Genomic DNA, 11930 nt, shown 5'->3' on the forward strand with positions numbered 1-11930 from the left:
TTAAAAATACATTTCATATAAGCTGCTCTAGTTTTGTGGCTTACATGAATATTGCGTGAGACCTCAACCACAACTCTGACCTCAGCCATGACAGTTTAAAATGCGGATTAGCAAGGTTTTAATCTAAAGCTTAATGACCCAGATGCCAGATTCAGGTCTGCTGAAGAGTGCTTCCTGGAACTTCAAGGGAGTTTGAGTCAGTCAGAATGAACACCCCCTAAAAGGATTAAAATTTAGATGCCACCTAAGATACTTTTTGGAGTCGGGCAAAAACTTCTTAACTGTCCTGTGAACATCCTCATCAATCCACTGCAATTAACTGTTTTAATTTTCAGAAGTTGCTAACACAGAAATCAAACCCTAACAATGACATGGTATTACTGAAGAGAGCCTAAACATGACTACCCTCAACATGGCCTCTTTTTTTCCTCCCCTTTCAGTGAACACCTCACTGATTTGTACACAGCTGCCACAACACAGCAGGCTTTGGGGCAAACATTTTTCTGTGTCTGTCCACCTGTCTGAAGCCTCAGTTATTCATCTGGACACAAGTGCAGCTTCTAGCATTTCGGCAAGCTTCTATACCACTGCTAATCACCTCAGTACAGTGCTGTGGTTTAATCCCACAACTGCCCAGCTGCTTGCCCACTCCCTTCACAGCAGGATGTGGGAGAAAATCAGAAGGGTAAGTGTGAGAAAACTTGTGAGGGTTGCGATAAGAACAGTTCAATAGGGAAAAAAATAGCTGTTCACACAAGCAAAGTGAAACAAGGAATTATTTCAGCATTCCTCATGGACAGGCAGATGTTCTCCATGCCCAGGAAAGCAGGGCCCCATCACACGTAACAATGACTTGGGAAGACAGATGCCACCACCCTAAATGTCCCAACTGCTTCCTTCTCCTTCCTCCAGCTCTACATGCTGATCATGACGCCATATGGCCTGGGAAATCCATTGGGTCAGTTGGAATCAGCTGTCCCAGCCGTGTTCCCTCCAAAAGCCTTTTGCACCCCCACCCCACTGGCTGCTTGGATGAGGTGAGGAGCAGAAAAGGCCTGAGTAACCTCTGCTCAGTAGTAATGAAAACACGCCTGAGTTATCAACACTTTCCAGAACAAAACATCACCCCATACCAGTGCCTGTGAGGAAAATTCACTCTACTCCAGACAGAACCAGCACACACATACCCATCCCCCTGCATAGCTGGCTACAGAACACATTTGCTGTCTTCAATAACTTGTTTTTCCTGACCTTTTCCTCCCTTTGTTTTTGGTTCTTGCACAGTGACATCAGACATACAAAAAAAGCTGACAGTTTCCCTTACACACCCTCAAAATTCGCCAATGTCACAGACCGGCCACCATCTTTAGGACTTTGGCAGCTAAGTATAAGAAAAAAACAAGTTAGCAATGTATACAGTGCACCATGGAATTATTTGTTCTATGTGTACAGAACCTCCCATGATACAAACTCCAGTGGGGGAAGCCAGATATCTACTTCTTTCTTCCACTCTATGTTGGCAGTCAACACAGCTTGAAAGGGAAAGACAGTTCAGACAAGGCTGGAATTTGGGAGAAAAAACCTGTCCACTTTAAAGTGTAAAAGAGACAAAGCAGAAGCTCCAGCTCCTCATTTGTGCACACACCACCTCCTATAGAACAGAAAACAGACTGAGCATTTGCAGGTTTGCTCCTGGACACGTGTTTTTCATGGAAGGGCAAACTACCCGAAAGCCTGATGGATTATCTTACTCTAGGGGATCTGTCACTGACATTCTTTACATCAACAGGATGTCAAGAGCATTGCTCCCTTTCCAAGATGTGTGGTACAGTGCAGTCTGGCTCTGCTGCTGTGGCTGTGTTTTTTGTAAGTTCTCTCCAGCAGCTGAAAGGTATTAGAAAGGTGTGACAAGACTCAGGGGTAAACCATGACTAACTGGAAGGAAGCAACAATTACATTATTCCTCTTCCCTCTCCTTCCATTCTTCAGTTACTTTCTTAAACAGACATCTCTTCCTCTTTGAAAAATACACTCTTGACTTCATGCTGCAACATTATGGCAAACTGTCCGTGAAAACTTTGCCTTGGAGCAAAACATATTTAAGAGAAATCCAGTTTTGCCTCCAGACACCAAAGTACTTTTTTATCTTGGCCCATCACTGCCTTGCATGCCCATCAAGGCACTGACACCTGTTTGTGAAAATGGATACCAGACCAGGGCAATCTAGCACCAAAAATTCGGTGTTTGGCCACTACAAGGCTCGACAAAGACGAGCACAAGGCCTGCTGCACACTACTTACCGGTAGCAATATGACTAGTAAACCTCCCCATTTCATACCTCAAAAACTAGGTAAAAATCCTCTAATTTTAGGCATGCCAGCGACTGGAGAAGGAAAAGAAGTTGCCAGCTATAGAAGGACGTGCTACAATCCCACGAAAGCCCCACAGGAGACGGAGCTGGCAGGCAGCAGGAGCCCCCGGGCTGCAGCGGGACCTGCCCGCCGCCGCACGCCCGCCCGCCCGCCCACCGCCCCCGGTGCCGAGGCGGCCGCCGCTCCCGCGCCGCCGGGCACCGCCGCCGCCACGCACCGTGTTGTAGAACTCGGCGATGGCGGGCACGATGGTGTAGTTGTCCTCGCACCAGTCCACCTCCGAGCTGCCGGCCCGCAGCGGGTCCCACCACAGCAGCGCGCCCATCGCTGCCCCCCGAGCCACCACTCCGGCTCGGCCCTAGGGCGCTACGGGGCGGCGACCGCGCCCCCGCCCCTCCCTCCGCGGCCCGCGCAAGAGGCGGGGCAGCCCCAGGCCGGCCCTCCACGGGCAGAGGTTTCGGGGGCCCGCAGCGCTTGGGCTTCCTGCGCCTGCCCCGAACATCGCCGGGCAGCCGGGCGGTGGGACCGCCAGTTCCCCGTTCCCGGCGGCTTTGAGCAGCCAGGTCCTCCACAGGCGTGGGCAGCACGCCTGCCTCTCTTGTACGCTTAGAGGTATCTCACACAGAATCACTGAATTGTTAGATTTGGAGTGGACCTCTGGAGATCATTCTGTCCAACCCCCTGCCAAGGCAGGGTCACCTAAAGTAGGTGACATAGGAACACGTCCACGTGGGTTTTGAATGTCTCCAGAAAGGGAGACTCCGCAACCTCCCCAAGCAGCCTGTTCCAGTGCTCTGCCACCCTCAGTGTGAAGAAATTCTTCCTCATGTAGAGGTGAAACTTCCCGTGTTTTAGTTTAGGGCCATTACTCTATGCTGTGCCACTGGGAACCACTGAAATTAGTCTGGCGCCATCCTCTTGGCACCCACCTTTGAGATACTTCTATTGATGAGATCCCCTCTCAGTCTTCTCCAGACTAAACAGACCCAGCTCCTGCAGTCTCTCCTCGTAAGAGAGATGCTCCAGACCCCTTGTGGCCTTCCACAGTAGCTCCTTGTCTCTTTCGTGCTGCAGAGGCCAGAACTGGACACAGGACATAGGGTCAGCTCCAGCCGTGTGACAGAGAGGAGCGGCCGCTCCCCGCACACCCCTGCGCCCGTGCGTAGGCAGGGAACCGGGAAGTGCATCCCGGCGGGAGCCGCTCATACCACGCAAACAACGCGCCTTCCCCTGAAAGCCAGCGTGTCGCGTATTGATGGCGCTTCTTCCTACACGTGCCGTTACTCCCAGCCCCGGAGTGGGCGCGCCCGACCCGTGAGTCCCTGCGTGCCGTTCCACGGCCCGTTCCCAAGGGACGCTTTTTCGCTGGCGAGCGGCACCTCAGATAACCAAAGCCACACCCGGGCCTGCCCCAGGCAGGAGACAAGTGCCGGAACCCGGGCGTGCGGGAGGGCCGGGCCCGGGCACGCCGCGAGGCCACACCCCCCGCGCCTCCCGGCCACGCCCCTCGCCCGTGGAAGCCTCGCTCGCCATTGGGCAGCCGCGGTCACGCGGGGCGCGGGCGGTGCTGCTCTCGCGAGAATTGCTGGGTGTATGTAAGAAGTGCGGGCGGAAGCGCGGCCTTTTCCCGCGGCGCCGAGACGTGAGCAGGATGAAGGTATGGCCGCGCCGGGCTGAGCCGCGCTCGGGGGTGGGGGGCTGGAGCTCCCCCGCCGTAAATGGCCCCGGCGCTGCCCGCAGAGCCGCCACTGGTGGCCGATGGTCCCTGGCGGCGGGGCTGGAGCGCACCTGCGGGGCGGATGGGAGTGGATTGTTGGCGGGCCCCGCTCCCTCGGGCGGGACTGTGCTGCCGTAGGGTGGAGGACTGCCGGGCTTCCGGGTGGGCCGCTCGGGAAGGTTTTTGCGAGTGAGAGGCCTGTGCAGCCGACAGTAGGGCCCGGCAGGGAGGCGCCGTGTGCGCTGTTCTGAGGCAGTGGCGGGAGGCGCCCGTGCAGCGCTGCGCTCTGCGGCGGCCCCAAGGAAGTACAAGCGATCCCCCACGGCAGATGCTGTTTCTGCAGTGACTTGAGCGTCTCTCTCACGCGGCGTGTGCTGTGAGGGGTTTGCAGGAAGAGGATCACACAGATTTTTGCTGGTCGCAGTCTGATCGGTCTCTGGCTGCGATAAAGTCAGTTTTCTGTGCGACTGAACGAGTTGTAGAGCCTAGTGTTGCCGAACATAGGCGTCCGTGCCTTGGCTCTCCCAAGTGTAGTGTAACGACAGGCTTTGCTGGTGAGCATTTGTGTAAGCAGTTGGAGAATTTCAGCTTTGAAATGCTAAGCTCAACCCATCAGGTAAGTACTGATTTTTTGTTACAGTGTTTCCTCAGAAGTTTCAACGAGATCTGTTTTCTTGTTTGCATTTTTCTTCGCTAGCTCAACATCTCTTTCCCGGCTACTGGCTGCCAAAAGCTCATTGAAGTGGACGATGAGCGTAAGCTAAGGACGTTTTATGAGAAGCGAATGGCCACGGAGGTGCTGGCTGATTCCCTTGGTGAGGAGTGGAAGGTAGGAAGTACGGAAGAATGTTGTCAGAGTTGTATTTGAGGAGCGTAAAATGCAAAATGTCTCCAGTATGCACTTCTCATGCTGTAATGCTTGCATGGTGGCAGTCACATTGAAAGTTTCTCTTGCTATGTATGTACTGAACTTACTGATTAGGCTAGCCTGTTTTGGTACTTTATCTGAATGGGAGATTTTTGGTTTTTAAAGCCTTCTGCTTAGTTTCTTGCTCCCTTTTGCAGTGGCTTATTGCTTTTCATGTCAGTGCTGTCTCTTGGTATTCAGCCCAAGTTAAATTTGCAGTGTAAAACTTCCAGTGTGTTCAAAATTGACTTTGTTGTGTTTAAACTGCTGATAATACAGGGGGAGAAATATGTTTGGCATAGTGGATGGGCTTGGAATAGTTAGTGTTAATATGGACAGTGCAGCTGAATTTGAGGAACATGATCTTTTCTGCTGCCATCTTCACAGGGAAGATGATAAAACCTGTATTTTTCCTTTTTACCTATGTACTACTCTAGACACTCCTGTGTTCTGTGCACATTTCCAGTTCGTCAAGTAAACAGGCTTAATTAGGCTTACAATTTCAGAAAAACTAGTCAATAATGGTGCAAGATTTTGCACTGTATTACTTCCCAATAAAAATTCAAAGGGATGTGAATCACACTAAATGTAAATTATGGTATACAGAGGTATTTTTCAGGTTTCTTAAATAAATGGCCAGATTGTTCCAAAGGTGTTGGTTAAAGTTGTTCGCGCTAGCCATAACAGAGACTCTTGCAGAATCATGGACACAGTGCTCTGTTGTTCCGAGCAGTGTGTTGTGGTATCTGCTGCTTTTTGAGGTAATAACGACACAAGTAACTCAGAAACATTTCTCCTTTCCTAGGGATATGTCGTTCGGATAAGCGGTGGCAACGACAAGCAAGGCTTCCCCATGAAGCAGGGTGTCCTGACTCACGGACGTGTCCGCCTTCTCCTCAGCAAGGGCCACTCCTGCTATCGCCCCAGAAGAACCGGCGAGAGAAAGCGCAAGTCTGTGCGCGGCTGCATTGTTGATGCAAACTTGAGTGTCCTGAACTTAGTCATAGTGAAGAAGGGTAAGAGTCTGGATGAAACAAGCAATAGGTAGAAGTAGGCACCTGGAAGGAGCCTGCTTGCAGTGGTTGGTAAGTTGCATGGAATGGAAATGGCAGTCCCAGTTTCAGAATGTGTCTTAAAGGTCCCTCTGAGCACAGCAGTCTTGTACTGCTAGAACTGATCACTAAAACACTTCTTGTTGCTGCCAGCAATCTGATCATGTTAAAGCAGCCAAGGGTAGCTGGGGTGGTGCTACTGACAAGTGAATACCAAAGATTACATAGCCTTACCTTGAATTCTTAGATATTTTAAGCTCAGTGTTTGGCTGCTGAAGCTGGTGCTCAGTAGATGTAGTAAATGGCATGTTTAAACTTGCATTCCCAAAGGTGAAAAGGACATTCCTGGGCTGACTGACACAACTGTGCCCCGTCGTCTTGGTCCCAAGAGGGCCAGCAGGATCCGGAAGCTGTTCAACCTCTCCAAGGAGGACGATGTTCGTCAGTACGTTGTGAGGAAGCCTCTGAACAAAGAGGGTAAGAACTCCAATAGTACAGCTCTTCAGGTTCTTGTAATTACTGCCGAGGTGTTCATCCTACTGCAGGGAATACACCACGATTAATAGTACATCCAGGAGCTGACACTCATTTTATTTTAAGCTTTGTCAGCTGTAACTTGTAGAAAAAAATAAAGTTTCTTCGTTGCCTCGTTTCCTTCGCCCCTCTCTGCCCTGTTTTGTCACAGTTTGTTCTTAAATGTTTGATAAAATCTGGAGTAATTTTTACTAGTTTCTAAGAATAACCCAAAAGTAGTTGCTGCAGGGTTAAATACAAGGTGGAATGTTGTTAAAACTTTTTTATGGTATGGGGGAAAAGGCAGTGTAGAGAGAAGATGCTAAGATTTTTTCCCCTTGCTTATGGCAGTCTGAAATGCGCTTGTATTGGAAGGGTACTGCTTGGCTTAATACCAGTTTCCTGCAGTGTAAGGTGTAATTTTGGGGGTTTTTTTGCTTTTGATCGGGGGGAAAAAAAGGTGGATTTTTAGAATAATATGATAAGACTTTGGTACTGTGGAAGTTTGTTGGGGAGAAAAACACATAGGGGGAATGGTTTTGTCCATTAAAGAGTATGATCCTGCTGGACATCAGGCTGTTCTGTGTGACTGCTAAAGTCTGTCAGGATTGCTTACTAAAATTTCATTTTACAGGTGTGTGTGGTAGTGTGTTTTGTTTGCTCATAGTGGGCTGTAGATCTGTTTTTTGGGATAAACAATGTCAAACCTAAGTAAAATTGTAGATGGCTTTTTAATGCTGGAAACAATGGCTCATTCTGAAAGGTAGATAATGAATACCCTTACTGAAAATTTAGGTCTAGGGGGAGTTACAAGAGACAGGCCTGTTAAGATGTTAGAAATTTACACTTAATTTCTAATAACAAATCATGAGCATTAAGACCATGTATTGTTAATGCTGTATCTGGTGATAATTGATCATTTTTCCTGCAAAATCTATAAGGATGTTGAACTCTCTGTAGTTTCTGTAATATATGGTACACTAAATAATGCTAATAGTAAATGAAACACTCTGGAGTTTGCTAGATGAGGCCTGTGGCTTCTTCAGAAGGTACTCTGCCACTTCTGCTGATATGTAGTGATTTTTAGGTAAGAAACCCAGAACGAAGGCTCCCAAGATCCAGAGACTGGTGACTCCTCGAGTGCTGCAGCATAAGCGCAGGCGTATTGCCCTGAAGAAGCAGCGCACTCAGAAGAACAAGGAGGAAGCCGCAGAGTACGCGAAGCTGTTGGCCAAGAGGATGAAGGTACATTTGCTGTTTCAACTCAGCTGTATGGCAAATAGCTCATCTCCCAGAATCAAGGGATTTGGTTAACAGGACTGTATGCTTACAGCTGCTCTGTACTAGCTCATTTTGAATATAAGCGCCTAAATGTGAGTATAAACATAGCTGGTCAGTTGAGGTTTTTTAAATATTTCTATCTGTTTCTGCCAGTCCTAGAGCAATAGAAATTAACCAGGCCCACTAATTTGACAGCTTTTTTTCAAGGAAACTAACAGTTACAGCCTCTGAGGATATTTTTTGCTGTAGCAATTTTAGTTCAAATCAATTCTGTTTTAACTCAAGATGCCCAAGCATTTGAGTGATTGTGCAGAGAAATAGGATTCAGCAGTTGATCTTGATAAAGGATAAGTTGGCAAGAAGGTATTTGTTTGCATGTGTTTGCCCTTGCTCCTAAAACTGCAGTGACTGCTGAAGCAGTACTGTAAGCAGGTACAGTTGGAATATTTGGCACAGTGCCTCCTGAGTTTCATTGCTTCCAGATAAAAACTGAGAGAGATGCACCTTTGTTGTGTTGTGAACTCCACATCACTTCCTTAACTAAAGTTTTGGGTGCATACCAGGCAAAGACACAGGTCTGTTGGTTTGGATACTTGCAGAATTCTTCTGAAGAAGGGAAATAATTTTGCTTTTTTGACTTACAGAATCTATTCCTTCAAGTTGCATTTTCTCTAGTTGGTTCTGTTTGATGATATGATGATGATATGTAACATCTCCATACTCCATGCCTTTCAGGAAGCCAAGGAGAAACGCCAGGAGCAGATTGCCAAGAGACGCCGGCTTTCTTCTTTGAGAGCTTCCACATCCAAGTCTGAATCAAGTCAGAAGTAAAGATGTTGTACATGATACTAAAAAGACATTGTACATTTAATTACCAATAAACTCCTTTTGTGGTGAACTTCCAGTATGAGACTTTGTAGTTCATGTTTGTTACTGCCAATCTCTTAAACAGTTCAGACTAGGTGCATCATGTAGACCAAACTGGAGCCACAAACCTTGATCTTGATGCAGTTCTATTTTGAGAACTTGTAGTACTGTGTCTTTATTGAGAAGTTCCATTTTATTATGAACTTGTGCACGTGTGTGGATGTTGCTACAAGCAGGGTTTACCTGCAGCATCAAAATTCTCTGCAATGGTTCTGCAGTGCAGTGGGCAGAATGTAACCCACTTAGTAGTGTTGAGTGGTTAATTTGTGGGTATTTTGATGGGGTTTTTTTAAATCCAAAGTACAGGATAGTGTTTACATATGAGAAGATTGTGTCACTCACTTTTGATACTGAGTATAACATTGGTAAAACTTAACCTTCAGCTGATTCTTGGCAGAATTAAGTGCAGTTCAGACACTCATTGGAACAGACTCCACAGGGAAGTGACTGCAGACCCAAGTCTGCCAGCGTTCAGGGAATGTCTGGATGATACTTAGTCAAACGTTTTAGTGGCAGGTAGTCCTGTGAGGAGCCCTGGTGTTGCTCTTTATGATCCGTATGGGTTACTGCAAATGTGAGATACTTGTGATTCTGTAGGTATTGCAGTGTTCTGCTCTTGAAATTGGTACTGGGCCACGAATAAGGCAGCTTTTAAAAGATTTGACTAGAAAATTTGAATTGAGGATTAAAAATTACAGATCTGCCTTAATGTATTCAGTCTGTACTGGGTAAGGGTAACGGGAATTCACCTCCAAGTTAAAAATAGATGTGTTGGATGTTAGAATGGTCTGGAGCCAAATAAATTGTCTTAGTTCTTAAAATAGTAATTGGGATCCACTTTATTTTTGTTGAGATAGGTGCTTCTATTTCTAGTACATTAAGCTTCATCACAACCTTAGAAGTTGGGAAGGTTTTTATTCTTCCTTGTGTGGCAAGACTCTTCTAAGTTTGGGGCCCCACCTAGCTAGAAGGCATTTTATAATGCTTCAGATGAAAAACTGGGACTGAAAAAAAAAGTTGCAGAAGACAAGACCTGCTGGGAATACATTATGGGGACAGAAGGATCAAACCTGCTGTCCTTAAACTTAGGTTTGTATTAGGACGATGGGATACCCATCTGACAAGGACAGAATTTGCCATGAAGCACTTGCGTGCAGTGGAACCTTGGACCAAGAGACTTGGCCAAAGCAGTTACCCGAGCTCTATCTTTCACAGCTTAACTGAGGCTGGTTTTGAATGACAAATTAACTAACTAATCTGAAAAGGTTTAGAGGGTTAGTAATGGTGGTTACGCATGAATTAAATAATGCTGGCTAGTCCAATAAAATTCTAAGAGGGTACCATTTTACAGTGTATTTTTTTTTTATGGAGGCCATGGTCATTGCCTACAGTTTAATAGTGAAGATCCATAGGCCCTGTTAAACCTGAGCTTCACTAAATAAAAAAAAGACCCCTTTTTAATCCACATTAGTCTCTGCAAAAATTAATATGGAGAAAATGTAGGTAAGTATGCAAGTAGCACTCAATAAATTCACAATGCTGAGAATTGTACAATCTGCAGAAGGGAAATAACACTGTCTAGCCTCTTTATCCTAGTAAAATGTACACAGTTCTTACTCTGGTCAGGGTGACCAAGCACTGAGGTGGTTGTCCTGGACAAGAACAGGAAGGTTCTGAACATTCTACACCACTACTAAGTCGTGTAGGCCATTCTGTATGGCTTATTCCTGCTGTATAGGCTGCTAGTAAGTCTTCTTCTGAAGCAGTGCAACTCATACCCAGTGTGTGAAAAAATTCAGTGGGGTGCTGGTTATTTTTGTCAAGCTTTGGGGATGTGTGGCCTTGTCAGAGCCAGGAAATACATGACCTAATGAAGAAATGACCAGTGTTTAAAAAATCCTTTCTGCACTCTTTTCCTTCACTTGCTTCCTGGAGCTGCCTTTGTGGCTCATCTGCTGCTTCCTTCTGCAGTCTTAGGCTTTCAAGTGCAAATCAGGCATATCATGACTTGGCAGACTCAAAGAACAGTCCTAGCTTGAAGGGACCTTGAAAGATCATCTGGTCCAGCCTGTTTGTGTCTCTGAAAGGTGGCTCTCCCTGGCAATGTGTCCACCTCAACACCCAGTTCAGTGACACAGCAAACATGGGGAGGGTGCTTTTGATCCCATCATCCAGATCATTCATGGAGATGTTACAACATGGGGCCCAGGGAGCCCCACTTGTGACAGGCTGCCAGCCTCAGTAAAACACACCGATCACCTGTGAGATGATTCCTGCCCATCTCACAGACTGCCCATCCAGTCTGTATTTGACATTTGTCTAGGAGGAGGCTGTGGGAGATAGCATCTGCTTTGCCAAGGTCCAGCTAAGCAATACTCTCTCTTGACATGCTATTTTTCTGTAGCAGTTACCAATTTAGCCTAGCACGATTTGTCTTTAATAAATTCATAGCGTTTTCCCAGTCACCTGCTTTCACCATGGCTTTAGGTCATGGATGACTCAAATCCCCAACTTGAAAGAGACTAATGAAGTAGGAGCAGGTTCTCTCTGCCCCTGTGCACTTCCAGTTTTACTGCAGTAGGAACTGCAATAAAACCACAAAGCCAGCAGCTGCAGAAGTCCCTTAACACCTTAACAGCAGTTCAAAACCTGTGATACTAAACACAATGCCAAGTGCTATCTGGGAACAGCAGCTTTTCCTTGAATGTTTCAGCAGGGTTTCTACTCTTTAAGGACAGTTTTTCTGCAAGTCTGAGGCTTGGCTGCAAACTCAGAGACACCTTAAGCTTCAAGGCAAGTAACAGACCCTGGTCAGAACATGGCAGGTTGCAATTCATCTCTTCACAACCAAAGGAAACAGAATACACATAGCATTGACATATAATCACTTTTAACTGGCAGGTCTGAATTTAGATAGTGTGGCACAGAAAACAAATGAGGAAAAAATGCCAAATGAAAGCATGTTGAGGAAACCTAAACAAAAATGTCAGAACATCCCTCTGAATTACTCTCATAGCTAGGTGAAGTGAGCCTCTGTTACTCCCAGCAGTTTTTGTCTGCCACTCATCTCCATAGAACCACTGAGTCTCCTCCAGGCAACCCTAGAAAACTAATGCAAACACCTGCTGAAGCAGGGCAGTGACTGGTCAAGTCTGAACATT

General features: G+C 46.8%; 2 protein-coding genes across 9 annotated transcripts in view; one reads left to right on the top strand and one right to left on the bottom strand.

Moving 5' to 3' along the window:
- The window catches only part of ACER2 (alkaline ceramidase 2), a 52610-nt gene extending 48796 nt beyond the window's left edge, over window positions 1–3814 (bottom strand). For 5 of the 8 annotated variants that reach the window (XR_004237448.1, XR_004237447.1, XM_032095925.1 and 2 more), the window contains exon 1: window positions 3302–3814. Coding sequence is in view for 5 of the 8 variants with exons in the window: in XM_032095925.1 (XP_031951816.1) it covers window positions 3302–3559 (258 nt within the window). In the remaining 3 variants the exon portion in view is untranslated. Of the gene's footprint in view, window positions 1–2589; window positions 2780–3301 lie in introns of those variants that run through there. The other 3 variants (XM_032095926.1, XM_032095929.1, XM_032095928.1) reach the window with 3 other exon arrangements.
- Window positions 3815–3922: 108 nt separating this feature from the next.
- RPS6 (ribosomal protein S6) lies at window positions 3923–8749 on the top strand. The gene is made up of 6 exons (XM_032095930.1): window positions 3923–4029; window positions 4787–4918; window positions 5802–6012; window positions 6379–6525; window positions 7649–7806; window positions 8578–8749. The coding sequence occupies exons 1-6, from the start codon at window positions 4024–4026 to the stop codon at window positions 8671–8673; spliced, it is 750 nt and encodes a 249-aa protein (XP_031951821.1). The 5' UTR covers window positions 3923–4023; the 3' UTR covers window positions 8674–8749.
- The last annotated feature ends 3181 nt before the right edge of the window (window positions 8750–11930 follow it).

Source organism: Corvus moneduloides, chromosome Z, assembly GCF_009650955.1.
Source record: "Corvus moneduloides isolate bCorMon1 chromosome Z, bCorMon1.pri, whole genome shotgun sequence".
NCBI lineage: Eukaryota > Metazoa > Chordata > Aves > Passeriformes > Corvidae > Corvus > Corvus moneduloides.

Excerpts from the sequence above, each read along its gene's own strand:
- RPS6 (XM_032095930.1), top strand. Across the intron at positions 4,919-5,801 it reads CCCTTGGTGAGGAGTGGAAG|GGATATGTCGTTCGGATAAG; the intron begins GTAGGAAGTACG and ends CTCCTTTCCTAG. Across the intron at positions 6,526-7,648 it reads GAAGCCTCTGAACAAAGAGG|GTAAGAAACCCAGAACGAAG; the intron begins GTAAGAACTCCA and ends AGTGATTTTTAG.